This window comes from Candoia aspera, chromosome 3 (assembly GCF_035149785.1).
Source record: "Candoia aspera isolate rCanAsp1 chromosome 3, rCanAsp1.hap2, whole genome shotgun sequence".
Classification (NCBI taxonomy): Eukaryota; Metazoa; Chordata; class Lepidosauria; order Squamata; family Boidae; genus Candoia; species Candoia aspera.
Genome location: NC_086155.1, coordinates 217,992 through 237,884, shown reverse-complemented (window position 1 = coordinate 237,884; position 19,893 = coordinate 217,992). Strand labels below are relative to the sequence as shown.

The 19,893-nt window shown below is 55.8% G+C and overlaps 1 protein-coding gene across 1 annotated transcript; it reads right to left on the bottom strand.

Moving 5' to 3' along the window:
- Window positions 1-893: 893 nt before the first annotated feature.
- LOC134493095 (protein-glutamine gamma-glutamyltransferase E-like) lies at window positions 894-14,116 on the bottom strand. Its single transcript, XM_063297370.1, has 13 exons — window positions 13,968-14,116; window positions 13,294-13,469; window positions 12,754-12,990; window positions 12,140-12,258; window positions 11,318-11,446; window positions 9,091-9,268; window positions 7,994-8,129; window positions 6,392-6,495; window positions 5,023-5,268; window positions 4,235-4,531; window positions 2,998-3,155; window positions 2,671-2,804; window positions 894-1,044 (listed from the first exon to the last, which is right to left on the bottom strand). The coding sequence occupies exons 1-13, from the start codon at window positions 14,114-14,116 to the stop codon at window positions 894-896; spliced, it is 2,214 nt and encodes a 737-aa protein (XP_063153440.1).
- Between the last annotated feature and the right edge of the window lie 5,777 nt (window positions 14,117-19,893).

Below are 19,893 nucleotides of genomic sequence, written 5' to 3'. Positions count from 1 at the left end.
AAGACTGAGTGAAGCTGTGGCTGAGGAGGAGCTGGGTATTACGCCAGGGAGCAATTGGCACCGTCCTGAGGTGGAAACAGCCCCTTCCTCATTACAGTTTAGGAGGGGGTTGAAACATACTTGTTTGCCCAAGCTTTTTAATGTCTCAGTATCTATCTATAAACAAATAATGAATAAAGGGAGCGCACAACCCTTGCAGAGCTGAAGCTCTTGTCTGGTCAGCGTGGGAGAAGACAGGCTGGGCAGTGTTTGAGTCTTACCCACCAAGAGCTGTTTTGGGGTTTATGATGAAAAGGGACTCGGTTGTCTCTGGAGACTGTGCTGCGGGAGAAGCCTTTTCTATGCCATCAGAATACGACTGACTGTTGCACCCCTGCTAGGGAGAGGAAGCTACTGGCAAGAACTCAAATGCAGACTATACAGCCTGTAATAATAACAACCACTGACGGTGAGTTCGAGGCCGGCCTGAGGCATGAAAGCCGGCTGGGTGACTTTGGGCTGGTCCCTCCCTCTCAGCCCAACTCACCTCACAGGGTTGTTGTTGTGGGGAAAAGAGGAGGAGGATGGTGTATTACGGATGTTCCCCACCTTGAGTTATTTATAAAAAAAATAAGGTGGGATAAAAAATCTAAATAATAATAATAATGCTAATAAAAATGAGTTTGTACCCCACAGCCATTTGCAATCATTGGTTTGCCAGGAACAGCCACAGGAATAGAACAGACACTCAATGAGGAACCAAGACATTTAGGATTCGGGAAGAAAAGGTCTATTCAGCGTGTGCCACTCAGGCAGGATGTCCTTTGCTGCCCCTGAAGGATCTTCCTTCCTGGCTGCAGGCTCTCCACAGCCCCCCCTCTTGTGCCTGGACAGGGGCAGCTGGAGGGCCCAGATCAGTTGGCGGCCACCATGATGGTCTCAAAGGCCTTCACATCATGGAATTTGTTGCAGGAGAAGTTGATGAGCAGCTGCTTCGTTCCACTTTTGCTGGGGCTGATCTTGAAGGGGATGTGCACGTTCTCCTTGGCCCCCAAGGGGGGCACCCTGTGGAGAAGGGGCACGGAGGCCGGTCAATTTTGCTCTGGGCTGGGCCGAGAGGTCTCCTCAGTAGCCTGCCCTGCCTCTGGGCATCCCGTCTCAGGCGGCTCTCCCCCTTTCCCGGGGTGCTGAGCACAGCTGCTGCTGCTGAAGGGAGGCCCTGGAGCAGAGCCGGCGGTGCTCCAAGGTAGGCTGAAAGCCGGGGAGGGGGCCTGAGGGAGGACCGTCAGGGCAGCCTGAGGGCCTGTCCAGGCTGGGGAGCCTGGGTCCACTGCAGCTTCGGGCAGGGCGCAGCAAAGGCCTCTTCCACATAAGAGGGGCACCGGGGCTGGGCACGGGGGAAGCCACCTCGCTCCGAGGCCTGGCCAGGCCAGGGGGAGCTCTCTGGGTGTCCCCTCTCTACAGCCAAAGTGGTGGAATCTCAGCCAGGAAGGGAAGGCTGCAAGGAACCCTGGAGATCAACTAGTCCAACCCCCTGCCTGGCGGAAGAGTCTGCTTTGCAGCGTCCCTGACAGACAGCCGTCTGGCCTCTGCTTAAGCACCTCTGGCAAAGAAGAGCCCCCTCCGCAAGGCTGTTCATCCATCTGAGGAGAGGGGAGGTTTGGTCTGGAGAAGGAAGGCCGTGGGGGGGCATGCAAAAGAGTGCCACACAGAAGAAGTTCAAGGACTCTTTTCCATCGTCACACAAACCAGGACCAGAAATAATGGGCATAGATTGCAGCTACTTAAAGAGTTTGTGGAAGCAGAAGAATAACTTCCTGGTAGTAAGATCTGTTCCACTCGTGGAGGCTGTGGTTCCTCATCTTGGGGGTCCCCAGGGGAGGCTGGACAGCCACTTTCTCACGAGACCTTAACTGAATTTCCTGCCCATTGCTGAGGGAGGATGAGACGATCTGTGGGTTTCATTCCAATTCCACAATTCTATAACTTACTCCTGCCCCTCCTTTCACACAACATCCCCTTGGTACCAAGGACTCAAAATTCTGGTCCTGCCCGCTCACCACAAGCCCGCAGCAGGCAGGGATTCCCCACGGAATCAGGATCTGCGGGCACCGTTGCTTTCTCCTCTGCAAGCCGCCTTCTGCTGTCATATCTGCAGACCCACTTGGCTTTGTGAGTCTCTGGATTGGGGGGGGCCCTCTTTAACACACCCCGGGCTCAGTCTGAGCCACCACAGCCGTTCAGCCACTGGGGGACCTGGGGGACCAGGAGGACAGGCACTGCCCTGGAGCCAACCTGTTCCTTCCAGAGAAGCAGGTGTTCATCCTGCACTGGATGGCTCGCACCTCCCTTCTTCCTGACCCAAGTGGCTGGTGGGGGTCTCAGTCCGAGGGAGCACAAAGACCCCAGAGTCATCTTTGCCTCCGTGTAAGCTGTCTGGCAGATTCTTCGCTTGAGAGCCATATGTGGGGGAGACACCCCCTACCCACCCCCCATTGGGACCAATAAGTAAGCAAGCTGAAAGCAGGCCGTGAGCAGCCAGGGGTAAGCCAGAGCATCAGTCTCCATGTAGGTGCCGGTCCCTCCGCCTTGCGGTGCAGTGGGATAATCGGAAACTCCACCCTGGCAAAGCAGAGCAGTTGCCCTGGAGCCCCCCCTCGACCCCTCTCCCCGTGCCTCCCCCGGACTTACTTGAGCTGGAGCTTCTCTGCCAGCAGGTCGTTGCCCTCTGCCAGCAGGATGCAGTCCTTCAGCTCCTCGCCCAGGGGGTTGGTGAAGTTCACCTCCACTTCCACTGTCTGGCCCACCTTGGCCGGGCCCAGCACCTGGCCCAGAGCAAAGCCTGGGTGAGTCCCCGAAGGTGTGGCATGAGCTGGGGAGCCACACGGACACTCCTCATCTCCCCGCCCCTTCCCAAACGAAGCGGCCCCTTTCTGGCAGGGCCCACTTTGGTTGTGGCACTGGCCAGAGGGGGGTCCTGGCAAAAGCCCGCCCACATGCCCAGCCGAGCCAGCTCACCTCTATGACGATTGTGGGGTTGTCCAGAGTGATGTCTCTTTCCACCACAGTGTCTTTTCCCTCACCAATCTGGCAAAAGGCAGTTGCGCGGAGCATGTTGTCTGTTGTGAGGTGTTGCTGGTATTCCGTGTAGGGAATCTTGATGGGAAACGATTTTTCTGGGAGGAAACGTCAGGGACGTGACCCTCATTCACCAAGCTCTGCTCAGAGGGCCCAGACCCGGCTGGGTGCTCTGGCCCATCACCCCCCCACCCCCATGCTCCTCCTTTTGTGAGCGCGTGCACAAGGGCTCCCCAGAAGTGTGATCTGGAACTGCTGTGTGTGTGTGTGCAGCCTCTCTGTGGATTAAAGCTGCCACGTGGGGAGCATGAACACATTCTCCCGCACCCTCTTGAATTGTTTAGCTAAAGGGCACAGACCTTTTTAAACATCCTTTTTTTAGGCTGCAATTCTTGAAGCTCAAAAGTTCTTTCCAGCCCCATCTCTGGCAGGCTCGCCACCTGTATCTTTCAGGGCAGGGGTGGGGCCTGCCTGCCAGCCCACAGGAATGGGGGATCACCCACAAAGGAGCATTCTGAGGGACCCGAGGGACCGCCCTGATTCTGAGGCCTAGCAGTTGCCCACCTTCGGCAAGATGTGGTCTGATATCCTGCCCCCCAGGACAACTTTTGCACACCGTGGCCCTTCACTGGCAAAGAGCAGCTGCTTCATTCGGCCCAAGCACAGCGATGCCAACAGCATGAAAGGAGGACTTGGCAAGGCTGGTGCTGACCTGCAAAGATTCTGTAGATCTAAAGCTCTGGTATGATTTTCGTTACACCTGCACACACCCACAACTGCAAGTGGTGGACAAATGCACAGAAGTCCATCTCCACATGAGCCATCGTGCAGGGCAGGCCAAGGAGAAAGGCATGAGGAAAGGGCCCCCACACCGGTCAGAGTCTGAGGTGCTGCTTCCCTTCCTGTTCTGGGCTGTGCTGAGAATCGCCCTCTGGGGAACCAGGCCACGTGCTGCCACCTGGCACGAACTCCAGCTCTCTGACCTCTGTGGTGGAGGCTTGGATGTATTAACCAACACAGTTCTGGGGGGGGGGTGCTTTGTGCATGTGCCCTTCTCTTGTCCCAATGCACTGCAAGTGGTCAGTTGGGGGGCTCAGCCCTCCTGCAGCCTGGGGGCTGGGCATGGGCTGCAGGCCCAGCTGCGCTGCTTCTCTCCCCCGGGACAGGCAAGGCTTACCTTCTTGGGGCCCAAGGTCCACCTTGACGGTGTTCTTCCAGACCTCGTGGACTGGTTTTCCAGTATAGATGATGGTCCAGGCAGTCATGTTGGCTGTCAGCTTCCTGGCCTTCGAAGAGAGGTTGGTCAGCTGCAAGACCAAGTCGACATCCTTGCCAACCTCTGGGGGGTTCTCCACCTTGAACTTCCCTGAGATGGGTTTTTCTCCTTCGGGCAGCTTGGCAGATGTGGCTGAGAAGGTGTCGAGGTTCAGCTTGCCACGTGCCTTTTTGAAGATTTCCCTTTCCTTGGGTGAGCCTGAGAGGGAACAACAGAAAAGGGGGGCGGGGTAAAGAGAGGGTGCTTTGTGCCAAGAAGTCTTGATTATTCTCCTCGATTTCTGTGGGGCTGAGCTGCCCAGTTGCCTCTCTGGCCCACTGCAGGAACAAGGGCTGAGGACCAGTTGTTCTGGTGCGGGACCATGTGGCTCTCGCTCTGTGCAGCTAAGAAGGCCATCCTGCCTTTGCAGCTCTAGCCACCTTCTCAGGAATAACAGCCAGCATTCCTGAAAAGGTTTCGCTCTGTGGCTGCTTCTGCAGCCACTGGCTTGGTCTTGGATTGGCCATCAGCCCTCCATCAGCTCCAGTGGCAAAATCCATGATGCAAAGATTTGGTAACTCACCAAAGAGCATTAATTGCAGTAGGTGTGACTTTAATGCCTGGCATTAATCATGCAGTGTTCGGTCCACCAGATTTAGCCCCAAATTTCTGCAAAGCTGAAAAGGGAACTCCTACTTCATCTGTCTTACCTTCTGGATATTTATAATCGTTTGTGACATCCCGGCGGGCATAGCTGCCAATGGCTTTTGTGCTTGTGTACTGGCCAATCGATTTGGTCTCTGAGTAAATGTTCCTTTTTTCTCCGGTGGTGGTGTCATACAGCCAGGTGACCCGGTCAGCATTGACCTCTGCAAAGATGAATGGGCAGTCGAACACCAGGTTCACATCACCCTCCTTGATGGCTGTCAGGGATCCTGGGCCACACTGGAAGATGCCTGGAGAATGAAAGAGAAGGAAATGAGGTGCCATGCATGGGATTAGGAGAAGCGGAGAAGAAACCCCCACCAAAGGCATGGGGTGCAGAAAAGGGTGTTCCCCCATGCCATCCAGAGTGGGGCAACAGGAAACCCAAGGGAACTCCAGAGGTTGGCACTTACGCCAAAGGATGGACACTGCTGGCCACTAGCTTTGATGGTTTGGGCAGGGAGTAGCCTTTCTCCTTACAGGAAGGAGAATATTATCAGTTCATTCTCTGAACAGCTGAACATAGAATAAGGGAATGAATTACTACCTGTGATTGTTCAGTTCACAATCTTTCATAAAAGTATCCTGTACAAACTCAATTCTGGCTTTGCAGAAAGCCTTGAAGGCTTGGATCATTAGTTGAAGCCCATGGGGCTTTGTTTGATTTGGTTCTCATGATATGTACTGTGGTGTTATGTTATTTTATTATGATTTAAAGAGTTGTTAGCTGTGCAGAGTCGCCATGGTGAGATGGGCAGCCATCTAAACAGAATTAATGAATAATAAAATAAATGTCTGTTCTCTATGTAGCCAGGATGGCACCTCCTGCCCACCGAAGGGAAGCCTCATCACCAAGGGAGAGTCTTTGCAACTTTACAGTCAAAAAGCACAAAACACTCTACAGAAAAAAGGGCTTAAAGGGACCCCCCCCTCCAAGAGCTAAGGAGTACACTTAGCGCCACAGCATGTCAACTGGTTATTTGGGGAGACTGGAGAACCAATGGGGAGGAGCGATGCATCCCAAAGACCAGCCCGTTCACCCATTGCCTGGACCAGGCCTGCTCTCCCAAGCACTCCCCCCACCCGCCGAGGAGAATCCAAAGCAATTGTGAAAGCTTTGGGCCTGGCGGTTCCCTGCCCCGCCTCCCGGGGAAGGACGTCTGGCCTCCTCCCTGTTAATCTGCAGGCTGGGAGAGCAGAGCAACCGCAGCCCGCGCCTCGCCGTTGGCTGCGGACAGACGCTGGGCGGCCATGCCAGAGGCTCCCCGGATGATGGGGGAGCTGCCCTGGCACCGCAGGTCCTCCTCTGAGCAGGGAGCCTGACCTGGCAACCCGCCCAGTCCTCAGCCGTGGAGACAGAGGCTCCCCGTGTACCTGAACTCCTCTCCTGTGGAGTGGCATCCAAAATTTGCCAGCCACTGTAGGTGGCACCAAGATCAGAGCGCATAAACCAGCCTTCATTCCACACGTGGAAGTTCCTGCAACCGGGAGCAGCCCATTGGCAAGGAGGTGAGAGCAGACGCAGCCCCTCTTCCCCCCTCCCTGCCCCACTTCTCCAGAGGGGCGGGACTGGCTTCCAGGTAGGGCCTTCCTGTGCTGCCTCCTCCCACAAGGATTCCCAGCCCCTGGTGTGAGGCATGCCCAGTGGGCATAGAGATGGACAAGGGAACAGAAGGAAATTCATTGTGGGGGCAGGGAGTGGGGAGAGAAATGAGCTCCTCACTTTCAGGAAAGGGGGGGGGGGCTTCTGCAAAAACAAAAGATCCTGGTGCAAAGGATGACCTGAAAGGCCCAGGAGGGCTGCTTCCCTCTCTCTCTCGCTGCCACCTAGTGGCCATTTTTCAGAAGGGGGTTGCCCTTGCCTCTTCCTTCCCAGGGCTGGGAGAAAGTGACCGCCAGGGGTTGCCTAGCTGGCTTCCCGCCTAAGGTGGGGCTAGAACTCGGCCACCCAGTTTCTAGCCCGGTGCCTCCACCGCTAGAGCACACTGGCTTCCTAGTGGCCATTGGGACTTTGCAGTGCAGATACAGTTCCCCCGCCCCCTGAAAGTAGCTAAAGCCATTGCCTCACTAGTGTCTGTAGCACCTTCCAGCGGCAGCCAACCACTGTTGCATCACTACAGCAGCAGCAGCGAAGGCAGGCTGTGTTACACTGCTTCAACAATGGCTGCCTCTTCCTCCATGGCCAAGCTAAGGTGCTTGAGGAGGCGGCAATGTTTGCTGTTTAACCACTGCCCACTCTGGCCCCCAGCCTAGGCTGACTGGTCGGGGCCGGGCTGGTGCAACTACGGGGCGGGGGGGGGGTGTCACCTGTCTGCACCATTGATGGAGCAACCTGTGAAGGAGGACAGAAGATCTCTCGGATACCTGTGCTGGGGCAAGAGGACAGGATGCCTTAGGCTGCCTCTGGCACAGGCGGGCTGGGGATCGAGGGAGGTTTTCTCCTGCGGCCCCGGCAGGAGAAAGAGGCTTCCAGGCGGAGGCGTCCCTGGGTGGGAGGGCCCAGTGTAAAGACGGCCTCAGGTTGCCCTGTGGGGAGCTCATCCCTGGTGGTGCCTGCTTCGGAAAGCACAGCGTTCACTTGCCCCAGACCCCTGCAAAATCATGGCCACCACCTCTTACTGCAGGCAGGCAAACGTGCTGCATTTTTGTCATGCTGTGGGAAAGGGCCTCCCCTCTTCTGCTTCTCCCTCCCCCAGAAAGCCCTTTGCCAACCACTTGCTGGGAGATCCTCTTCCATTGGCTTGCCAACCCGCTTGCAGGGGAGGGAGCACTGCCCACAAGGCAGCGGGAAAGAAGCCACAGGGAGGAGGTGGGTAGCTGGGACATGGGAAGGGGGCCCAGAGAGGAGGCCTCCTCTGAGACCTTCTGTCCGTTTGCCCAGGACATGCAAACAGCAGGGGAGACTGAGATGCCAGGCTCGTTGCCTGCAGAGAGGAGGCTGATGCCAGGGCTGGGCGACGCAGGGAGGGCAATTACCAGACGCTGTCGGTGGCAATGTTCAGAGGATTCCCATCAGAATCATAGTACACGTCCACTGTCAGGCTCATGTCTGTGTCGTGGGCAGAGTTGAAGTTTGAGATTGTGCGACTGGGCATTCCCAGGCATCGGAGGACTGCAGGAAGGAGGAAGACAAGATGGGAAGGGTGGCCGCCCTCCTGGCCACCCTCTCCACGGCAGGCAGGTCTCCTGGAGCCAGGTCCTCCTTGTTAGGGAGCAGGAGCTGACCTGAGGACTGGTCTCTTGTCTCGGCTTCTGTGGTCCAAAGGGGCTGCTCGGCCTCCACCTTTCGTGGTTCCTGAGGTGGACCGGCAGAGGGACTGGCGAGCAGCCCCAGGGCTTGACTCAAAGGGATGTGGTCAGCTGAGAAGGGAAGCTCAGCCGTGTCTGGCCTTCCCATTGCGCTCGTGGCAGGATAGTGGGGATGGCACCCGCTCCGAGTCCCCACCCTGCCTGGGATCCGGAGGAGTGAACCAGGCACCCTCTCGGCTGGCTTGGGGCTGACTTACTGTCTTTCGTGCCTCCCAGCCTCTCTGCTGCTCACATTGAGCTCCTGTTCCCGCCCCCCCCCCCCCAATGGCTGCGACCAACTTTCCTCCCCGGCTCCGCCAGTCCTCCTTGCCCCTGCCCAGGCTCAACCACTGCCTGAATCTTGCTCCAGGCTTCCTTCCATCATTATTTGGGAGGCCAGGGGCGGGACCTGCTGGAGTTCAATTCTGCCCCTCCTCTCTGCGAAATGCCCCTCATCCCACTCACCAGACCACGATTCACAGCTCGATGAAACACCTGTCGGCCCCAAACCCCAAAGAGACGCAGACCCGGCAGCTCCTTCCACCGCAACCAAGGCCTGGGCTCCACCTGGGCAGCCGGGGGGAACAGCTCTGCTGCCCAGAGGCAAGCCGGGGGCCATGGGACCAGGGGGGCCAGTTCAGCGGTTCCTGGTGCCCTGCACTCACAGCTATGCTCGGAGGGCTGTCTAGTAGCCCCTCCTGCCTCTCTGCTGCCTTCCAGCTTCATACCTGGCACCTGCCGGGACGGACAGACTCCCGGGGCCCGCCGGTTCTCGGAGGACTTACCCGTGTTCAGCACTCCAGCGAAGACCCAGCACTGCCCATAGCGGACGGGCCTGAAGCCGGAGCTCTTCCACCTGCGCAGGATGTCCACGCTCCCCGTCCAGCTGCTGGGGCTTTCCCCTCCGCTGTAGTTCCCACTCCAGTTTCCCTGCAAGACGCCGCTGTCGTCGTTGCTGTTAACCTGGGGAAAGCCCGGAGGAGAAGCTGCTGTGGGGAAACACCTCTGCCCCGCGAGCTGCGCGGCTGGCCAGTCTGCCTCTGAGTGCCATTCAGGGCGCTGGCTTAACCCCTGGCGTCCCTCATGGCACGGGGGGGGGGGGCTGCTCAGAGGCCACCTCTCCCCAGCCACATCTGCCCGGCCTGTGGCATCTGGCAGAGGAGGCATGCTCGGGTGCTGCCTCTTAAGGGGTGTCCCCCGGCAGGCCCTAGAGGAGAGAGAGCCTCCTCTGCCGTGGTGCCCACTCTTTGGAATGTCACCCCCTCCCCGGAAGATGGGATTGGTCCCGGCCCTGTCAGGCTTCAGTAAGGCCTTAGAGGCCTGGCCCTGCCACCAGACCTGGGAGTCAGGAGGGGGGTTGACCCCCTGCATTGGCTGTGCTAATAGGTATGGATGGATCTGTTCATGCTCATGGTATCTCCCCTGCCAAGTAAGTTATGAATTACTTTTAAAACCTTTACAGGGTAAATATCCGCTAACCACTGTAAACACTGTACTATCCTGTCAATATCTCTTGAGAGATGTACCTGAAACTACCAGAATTGTTGCTAAATTCTTGGATGAAGTTCTTAAAAGTAAACGTAAACAAATTTCTCATTGAGTATGGTCTTCCCTGTGGTTAATCTCATGATATGTTAATGGGTTTTGTACTTCTTGCTCTTTTAATGCCAGTAAAGGTTTATGTATATTTGGATGGATCTCTTTTTAACCCGGCTGCTATTTTATGGGTTGGGGTGGGGGGTTGTCTTTCTGTTTTTTTATATATATATATATATATATATATAACATTCTTAGCTGCCCATCTTAGCTGCCCAGAGTCATTAACTTGAGATGGGCAGCCACATAAAGTGAATCAACAAACAACAAACTCTCCAGGTGGTCCAAGGCTTTCTGGTACAACCAGAGTGGGACTCATGCGGCGGTTCTGGAGCAGACTGAAATGTTTTCTTGCCACCTTTCTTCTGGAGATGCCTCCTGTCAGAGCACACTTTTGTGCAAAACAGGGAATCCCACCACAACTGGGGAAGCACTAATGGTGCACCCACAGTGGAAGGGGGCTTGTGCAATGCTCCCTCCCCAGTGAACAGTTTCGCCTGATCACAAACACACTTTCCCTGCAGAGAAAGCTGAAAGATGATCGACTGGAATCACCTGAAGCCAGAAGGTTCACCTGACAGAGGGACTTCTCAGACTCCCTTGGCCGACACTGGAGATGGGGCGGGGGGGCAGGCTCAAAGGAGTCCCAAAGGAATGAGAGAGACACCAGAGGGCTCATTTTCTCCCCCCTGATTTCCATAGAGGAGGGGGGCAGCCTGCAGAGATGTCAGGGGGGGGAATGCTTTGGCTCTTCAGCAGGGCAGATTCAGAAGGAGATCATTTTGTCCCAATGTGGACATCCAAATGTGCTCCAAGGAAGCCCACAGCAAGCAGGCATTTGTGTGGGCATCCAAACCACTGTGAAGCAGTGAAATGGCTGGGTTTACTGAGGATGCATTTTCAGGGTGCTAAATAAAACAAGGGATGAAAGAGGATCTCTTAGGGATGCAGTTCAACTCAGAGCAAATGCAACGTCAGGTCCTCTGGACCTGAAAATGGGATCTGAGCTGACTGTGAGCAGCCAAGAGGGGGATCTTGGCATCCAGGTGGGTCATCCTCACATCCTCCCAACTTCAGCATGAAGATGCCTGCTGACTGCTTTCAAATAATGCCACCAGAGGCTCTATATGTCACATGTTTTCCTCCTCACCTGGGGGAAAAGTGGGTGCCTTAAGTAATACCCTTGGTATTCCGCTAAAATCCCAACTGGAAAAATTGGACCAATGTGTTTGTGTGGGGGGGAAAGAAGATGGGGTCTTGAGCCTCTGCAAAGCATCCAGCTTGCCCCCTCCTGCCTTCACACTCCAATGGAGCTTCGTGTTTAATTGTTTTTGCCTCATTTCCTGGGCCACAGTGGAGGGCTGGAGGTGCAGAACACTTTCTTACAATCTCTGTTGGATGCAAGCACTCTCATACCATGGCAGTGAGCACCCGTCCAATGTATTTGGGGTCATTCCGGCGGCGCAGATCAGCAGTTGGATCCTTGCGGTGGCTTAAGCTCCGGTCCAGAATGATAAGACCAATGTCCAGAATGTCATCTTGAAACTGTTTGCAGAGGAAGTTATCAGGCAGGCAAAATACCACCCCCACCCCCTTTTAGTGGCAACAATTGCTGCAGCTGCTTGGCCACTGCCATCTGATTCTTGGTGTGGGTAGGCATTCTGGAACCACCTTCAGATGCCACCAGGAAGGAGTGCCAGCCATTTGAGGGTCTGGATTTCATGGGCAGGGTTGTCCATTTCAGCTTGGCCTTCCTTTTGGGGCAGGGGGGCATCTTGTCAGAAATTTCCCAAAATTCTCTAAAGGCTGCTAACAGCCTGGGGGATTCCTTCCTCTGCGGCCCAAGCTGCTTCTCTTCCCCCTCCCACCTGCCAGTTCCCTGAATGGAGAACTTGGGATGGCAGGGAGAGGGCCCTCCCACGTAGCCAGTGGGGGGTCCTTTCTTCCTGGTCAAGGGATCGGGAGGAGGCATGTTTGGCATGTTTTCATGTTTGGCATGTTTTTCAATGGTCCTTCTCTGCTGCTGCACAATCCCCTCCAGCAAAGGATTCGAGGCGGGGGTGGGGGGAGGTGCCCGGTAGTGGCTGTGGGATGACAGCTAATTGAAGAAGTGCTGCTGATGAGCAGCGACCAAGCAAAGGGAAATTGGGAAAAGGGTTAGATTGACTCGTAGCATGCTCAAAATGGTTCTGGATCCCACTTGAATTTACATCTAAATGCTATGTCCTTTCTGTTTACCTGGCCGTAGTTCCAGCCAAACTGAGAGATGCGGTTTGTGCTCCCCACAAAGATAACACCAAACTCCGAGAGGACGTATTCCTGGCATTCTGCATTGTCTGGCATGAACACTTCATCCTCTGAAAGCCAAATATCAGGCAGATATCGTGATGGTGGGGTTTTCTCCCCCTGGGGAAGCATGTGTGTGCTGAAAACCCTTCTGTTATGACCCCCAATACCTCTGGTCAAACCCTGTCCAGAAGGGCACAGAAGCATCTGTGTCCCCAGGACGGGCTTATTCTGAGCCTCCATTCCATGGATAAACACTTGCTTGGAGGTGAGAGTCTGGGCATTCAAGGGGTGTCTGAAGCCACCCGCAGACCAAGGGGTGCAGCCCCAGTTTTGCACCATAGCCCCCAGCCTCCATCCTCTTAAAGTTGGAAGGGGCTGAAAGGATCCAGAACCAAGAGGCCCAGCAATTTTCTGTCTTCGCTATGCCCACCAAAAAAGAAGTCATGGCCCCGGCCGGGCCCTTGGGGTGACAGAGCTTTGAGCCTTGCCCTCTCCGCCCCTCACTGGGTGGGCAGCAACATTCTCAAGGGTCAGACCGAGCACTCCCAGGACTGATTTTGTACCTTTCAGCCAAGGGTTGAACAGCAGCACGAAGGCGCCCAGGATGGAAAAGCTGCTGCTAGAGCTGCTCTTGATGCCCAGCCGGTAGCGTCCGATGGCAGCATTTGCCGGGCTGATGATGGAAATGTTCAAGGAGCCTGGAGAACCCGCAGTCTGCACTGCACCCCAGGAGCCCCTGCTGGGAGTGCTGGAGATGCCAAAGTCCACGCGGGTTTTGGCCTGCAGGGCAGGGGTTGAGCCTGGGGGGAGAAGCAGCCATGGCTCAGGGGGAGGCAGTGGGGCTGGTTCCACCCCACAACTGGACAGCCCTGCTGCTGCTCCTGCTGCTGGCCGGACCCAGCCAGTGAGCCCTGATGTAGGATGGCGGCGGTGGCGGCGGAGGGGCTGGCCATGGGGTCTGGTTGCCCTGCTGAGCCGAGAGGGACTCACCTGGCTGGGCCGGCACTCTTGTCCGTGGGGCCCACATCAGCTGGGGAAAAGGGGGGACCCGCTGATGGGGGGGGTGCTTCTTGGCAGGGCCGGGAAAAAGGACATATCCTTACCTCTGTCCACGGTGAAGGTGATGCCATTGTCGGCTGGAGCTCCGCTCACATAGTTCAACTTCATTTTAATCGCTTGGCCCCGTCGCAGCACTACTTCAGTGCCGCGGTACTGCTCGGTGTGGTGCTCGCGGGCATTCTCGTCCCGTCTCCAGTCGATGTTGACTGACGCTGTCAAGAAGGAGAGACGTCAGCAACTCAGCCATGACCGCAGCTTCCCCACAGCTCCTTGAGGGAGCAAGCATGGCCCCTCCCTGCTTGCCTGAGGGGCACCAATGGGGCTGGGGGGTTGTGGAACTGAGCTTGCCGTTTGCTTGGCTTCTTTGGCCCTGCGCGGTGGCTTTGCACAGGAAGGCGAGCCACCCCAGTCAGTCAGGGGACTTGAGTTCACTGGACACCTGACTCCTCAAGAAGAATCAAAGCCTGCTTAACAGCTGCTGCTGCGTTTTGCTTGGTGGGCTTTTGGACTTAGGGGCTTGGGTGAACTCTGAGGATCTTGGCTGCCTGAGCCTACCATAGAGTAGCAGGAGCCTCGTGGACCTCAGACTGGGGGCTGCTGGGCATCAGCTCAGGGTCACACTTTGAGCTTTGCTTGATGCTCGGGGCATTGTGGGGAAATCCTCATGATGGAGGCATCTCTCCTCGCCACAACAGGCAGGCAGTGACCGAAAACAAACCTCGATAAGAGGCAGCGCTCAGTGCGACAGGAGCCTGGAAGGTCTTGGAGGAGCCCGGAGCATATTTGGGCCAGCTGTGGTGGAGAAGGAGGAGAGCCACAGACAAGCACCGGCAGCCCCCGGACCTGCAGACAGGACTTGTCTGCCATTCCCCGAAGGGAACACTCCGTGCCGGCTCCCTTTAAGTGTTGGGGGTCAAGTCTAGGATGCAGATGCCCAGCAGCTCCTGTGGTCTCCAGCCCCGAAGGTCGTGATTCCCCAGGCCCTCAGTAAGGGTCTGGATTAATGGGGACCCACGACTAAAAGCTGGCAATGAATTGGGGGGGCAGCAGGCCCACAAGCACCCCAAGGCACCCCAGCACTGCCCAGGCAGGGGCCCTTTCCCAACAGTTCCAGACTCTTCTTGACTTAGACCAGGTGGGGAGGGGGAGGGGGAGGGGCTGCAAAGCGGGGAGAGCTGATCTCGCACGCCCAGCCCAGCCCAGCCCAGCCCAGCCCAGCCCAGCCCAGCCCAGCCCAGCCCAGCCCAGCCCAGCCCCGCCCATCCAGCAAGCGCTGGCTTGCTTGCAGGTGCTTTGCTGCTGCCGCCTGCTGCCTCCCCTCCTAATTATGGATCTTTCAAGGCGAAAAAGGCTACAATCCCTGCAGACAAGGTGCTCCCCTCTCCCCAGCTCAGTGTGCACGCACACACACACACACAGGCAGAATATCCTGCATAGACAGCAGCCCCGGGTCACAACCCAGGAGGCCTCTCAGAAGCTGTGGCTTGGGGCTCATTTCCTTAAGAGCTAGATTTCACTGCATACAAGCGCTTAGGGGCTGGTTGCGCAGCAGAGCTCGGGGAACACGTGCTGCTTTCCTTCTGCGACTATGGTAGACTTTGCTGTCCCCAAACAGTGTCCCCACCTCCTTCTCTCCCTTCTGTGCCAGCAGTGCAGGGGGCATTCAGGTGGTAGAAAGAGCCCTCTAGGTCCCAGGGTGGGGAAAGGCAGGGAGCTGGAGATGCCATGGGTGCCAGCTCCACCCCTGTGCTGAACAACCCTGGCACTCTGCCTGCTGGGTGACCCTCCAATTCTCAGAGATCTACTGGAGGGAAGCCCAGCTTCGAAAGAGCCTTGGTGTCCCCAGCCCAGCCTGCTGCTACTACTTACTGGCCATGGTCTCTCTCTCTCTCAGCTGTTTGTGGGACCCTGGATGTCTCTGAACAGTTTACTGGGATCAGATAAAGCTCCAGGGGGTTTGGGGATGATCTTATATAGGGCACAGCAGCTCCTCCTCCTCCTCCTCCTCCTCCTGCCCAGGGGGTGAGGCTCATGGGTCACCCCAGTGGTGCTGCAATGCTCCCTGGCTGTCTTGCCCTGATGCAAGAGGAGGGCAGGGGAGACACGGGCAGCTCTCCTCACTTGGGAGGCTGATGACTGAGTGGCTGGGAAAGAGTGCACGAAGGGAGTCACTTGCCAAGGAGGAAAAAGGAGCATGAGTCAGCCAGCTCTACCGATTGCCCTTGCCTGGTGCTGCAAAGGCTGCAGGCAGGCAGGAGGGGCCACACCAGGCTCCCCAGAGACTGCTTGGCCAGCCTGTTCCAGGAGCTCCCTGGCCTCCCCTCCTGGCAGCTGCTGCTGCTGTTCCTGTGCGGGGCAGAAGAGGCAGTGCGCGGTGGCTCCCTTTGGGAATGGGTGCCGAGAAATCCTGAGCAGAAGGGAAAGGCCTTCCGGGCCCCATTCCTTCCTGGACCAAGACTGGGGCCCTTTCAGCCCCATACACATTGCAGCAGGGGTTCTCAAGTGGCGGGTCTGCAGCTCTCTGGGGTCACAAGTAGGACAGAAGAGGGGCTGTTCCTTGTAAAGCCGACCAGCCTTTTGCAGGCCAAGTGAGGGTGCCGTCCAACATCCTCGTGTTGCTGATGGGAGCTAGCTTTGAGAGATGACTATACCTGTGAATTTGGCCGTCTGTCAAAATCACCCCCTAATCACAGCAGTTTATTATCTGACTTTCTGTGAGGGGTGAAGAAATTCATTTATCGTTTTAGGTGGTTATGGACTCCTTTATTACAGGCCTGTGTGTGTGACTTTGTCAGGGTTGACTCCGGGAGACTGCCTGGACAAGTCCCTGCAGTTTTCTTGGTGAGGAAGTGGGTTGCCCTTGCCTGCTTCTTCCCCAGGCTGGGAGAAAGTGATCTGCTCAAGGTCACCAGCTGGCTTCTTGCCCAAGACGGGACTAGAACTCATGGCCTCCCAGTGTTAGCCTGATGCCTCCACCACTAGACCAGACTGGCTCTCTATTACGGGACTGCAGTCATTCAAACCCTTCCAAAATTATTCCAGGAACAGTTAGTTGCCAGAGCAGAAGCTCAACCTTGCTCATACTGACAGACCTTAGGCATAAGCTAGGAAGATTCATGCACCATGTTTGCTTCTGCAAGGGCTGGTTATGTGTGCCGCGTTATGGCTTTTCTATGGTCAGTCTCCTCAGGCTGAAGAGACAGACAGACGGACAGACAGACTCTCAGCTGGCATTTTTTGGGGAGGAAACCCACAAGGGAGAATATTGGTATTACTTGCAGCTTTCCATCTATCCATTTCCCTCCACCAGAAGTTGGGCGCATTTCTACGGGGAGCCCTGAGGTGCAGTGGCTCAACACCTAGCCCCAGTCCCTGTTCCCAGCATCATACCCCCAGTGACCATGACAGACAGCCTTTCTGGGGTCATTCATCGCCTTTCTTTTAACCCACGGAGGCCTGTCTTAGGGATGGGAAAAGGGTCACTGCTTTCAAATAGCCGAATGTGCTGTATTTCCCAAGGTAGAACTCATGATTCCCCCTCCCCGATATTGTCTGAGCTGCTCGAGCCTCTGGTGGACTTTCCCGTGAGTCTAAAAAACTTCCAGAAGCATTTTTCATCTGGTGTGCTGGTGGCTGTCATGGGGTTGACCAAGAAAGTGCTTGTCCAGATGTGCACTGACCGGTGGGTCAGGCGAGGCTGTGAGGAGATACTCCTGCACTCGGGACAAACTCTTGGGCGTGGCTCATGAGCAAGGCAAAGAGCAGGTGCTGGCAGGCCTTCTTTTCCTCACCCCCTCTTGCTATTCTCTTCTGCTGCTTCCACCCAATAATTGTCCCAAACAGAAGCCCTCCAGATGAGCCCTGAGCACCTTCTGAGAGCCTCCTGGGATTTGCCTGCTCTGGCTTCCTTTGCCATACGGCAGGCAGCCAACTAAGTCACTGCAAGTCATTGGAAAGAGCCCGGAGACTATTATTTTCCCTCGATCAGTCTGTAGCCTAAATATGCAAGGAATCCATGCATGGAATTATAACATGCAGAGGAAGTTTATGAATATGGGACTCTACAGAGTAAAGCAATGAAGCCTCCAGATAGTCTGGATCACAATTACCACTAGCTTTGCCACCAGCATAGCTCGGTCACGCCCTGACCTGACTGCTCTCTTGCCCAGGAGGAACATCGAGTTCTGCATGTTCACAGGCCGCCACAGTGTTTTTCAGAGCTGCCTGGGGAAGTGTGGGAACAATCATTCCCCAAAAGTATGGCCTGGCTGACCGAGGGGAGGGAAGCGTGAGGGACTGCCTGGAGCCCAGTGCCCTTCTCCCCCTGGGGCTGCCGGGTCTCATGCCACACTTGGTAGGCAGTTTTGAGCCTGTCTTGCTCTGGCAGCCAAGGAGGAAGCTGCTTTTCTGGGCCACTGGTCAAGCCTTTGCTTCCCACCTCGCAGAGACCCTCCCAGCCCCACCCAACAGAATGGCCTGGCCTGCACTGCCCCCACTACTGTGCCCCCCCAAAGCAGGAACTGGGGGGGCATCTCTTAGCTATTGCTTCCCATACTGTGCCTTAGGGAGCCTGTCCTTGGGATCCACTCACACCGCTCCCCCAAGCCATGGAAAAATAGTCTGGGAGGCCTGCCAGCAAAGTGAGGGACCCCAGTATTGCTGCACTGCTGGGTGCCCTGTGACTGTGACACAAAGAGTTAGGAAAGTTGGGGAAATGCTGGAGCAATATGGCCCACAAAGTGAGCAAGAGTGAGGCAGGAAGGGCTGGGGCAATGCAGGGGTATTTGCCAACCTGCCAGTTCCTGTCTTCTGTTGCACTGCCGGGTTCAGCCTGCCAGCCACACACATGCCCAGGGGATGCTCCTTGGCCCAGGATTCCACCCCCAGATTGATCTAGGAGCCTGTATGTTAACACCGCTTTGACGAAATCTTTAACCACAGAAGAGTTTCAGTTGCAAAACAGCTGAAAGAAAGTGTGCCTGGTGTAAGGAAGTTGCCATGGGCCCGGCAGCCCCAGAGCTGTCCACAGTGCACCAGCTGGTTTCCAAAGAAGCCCCCCCCCGGGTGGTTTTTGAAGCAGGTGACCCTAAAAGAGATTGAGCCAGTGGACAAGGAGGCCTCTCCAGCAAAGAGCAGCCCTGCAGAAAAGGTCTAGTTAGGGCTTGCGCTGAATCCCAGCTGGGAAGGGAGTGAATGCTTCTCTTCCTGCCTTGTTTGGGGATTTCCAGAGACCTCTTCCTGGCTGGAGAGCTAGTCTGGTGTCATGGTGAAGACACCAGGTTAGAAACTGGGAGACGGTGAGCTCTAGTCCTGCCTTAGGCATGAAGCCAGCTGGGTGACCTTGGGCCAGGCCCTCTCTCTCAGCCCTAGGAAGAAGAAGGCAACCCACTTCTGAAAAACCATGCTGAGAAACCTGCAGGAGTCTACATTGACTTGAAGGCACATGTGCAACACACCCACACCCACACCCACACCCACACACACACCTTCCTGGCCACTGGAAGGATCAGGAGCTGCTGGACTTCTGAAGCCCTTTGCTTTGCCCCGCATGCCCTCAGCCTTTGGGCAGATGGGAGTACGTGCCTAGGATTCAGCAAGGGGGAAAACTGGGTATGCATTTCACTGCATGCATCCAGTGGAGAGTCACTGCCTTCAGCCCTTGGGAGGCTCTTTAGCAACACAGTTTGAACATTCTGCGCTGGGAGGCAGAGTGTTGGGAAAACACCTGCAACATCTTTCTCCAGAAGCATGGGAAAAGGGTGCATGCCAGGTGGAGGGATGGTTGCTCTTGACAACATGGAGCTCCAGGACTTGCTAGCATTCTGGGCTGAGAAGGGTTATCTAGGTCCTCTGGGCCCTGGACCTGGGAGAGATCAGCCCTACCCTGACAACCTGGTCCTAGAACTCTTGTGTTGCTTCGAAATTATTTATTTTGCTGCAGCAGGTGGAGAGAGGGAGTTAACAAAGTCCTCTGCAGGGACAGGCTCTTGAGCTTTGCTGCTGCTCGCTCTGCTATTATCGGGGGCTGGGGCCTCTCTCTCTTTGCCTTTCTCCAGTGCCTGGACATTCCCCTCAGGACTTAGGGCTTTCCAGGACTGCTGCTGAGTGCTTGAAGCTGAACAGATATTTAGGTGGTTGTTAAAAGCCTTCAGCCATTATGTTACTGTTTCTACCTCACGGTGCTCTGTAGTACATAATATCCAGGCAGTGTGGGTGTGTGGAATGGAACAAACTGCATGGGAGAGTGAGGTCATTCACCCTATCACACATCACTGATGCTTCACAGTCAAGAAGAAGGGCTATTTCTTCATAGCTCATTTTTAAATGACAAAAAAACATGGAAGCCAACCAGCTGTATATTAATCTCAGAATAAACCTCTATGGAAAATACAATCTTATACATGTCTTCCAAGATGTGAGTCCCCCTGAGTTCACTCCCTTTCTCAGAAAAGCGAGAGAAGGGCTAAGCCACTGAGATGGCAGGTGGAGTCAAGACTAACTCATCAAGGCCCTGCCGACAGTGATGGATTCCAGGCACCAGGGAAGTTTTATGGCAGTGCTGCAGCATGTTTACCCACCCAGTTCTGGAGACAGAAAACCATGGCTATTCGTATGGCCCTGCAGGTGCCAAACCTTTCTATGGA

Excerpts from the sequence above, each read along its gene's own strand:
- LOC134493095 (XM_063297370.1), bottom strand. The coding sequence starts at position 14,116 with ATGGCAGACAAGTCCTGTCTGCAGGTCCGGGGGCTGCCGGTGCTTGTC. Across the intron at positions 13,470-13,967 it reads GAGCGCTGCCTCTTATCGAG|CTTGACAGCGTCAGTCAACA; the intron begins GTTTGTTTTCGG and ends ACGTCTCTCCTT. Across the intron at positions 3,156-4,234 it reads GGACCTTGGGCCCCAAGAAG|AAAAATCGTTTCCCATCAAG; the intron begins GTAAGCCTTGCC and ends GTTTCCTCCCAG.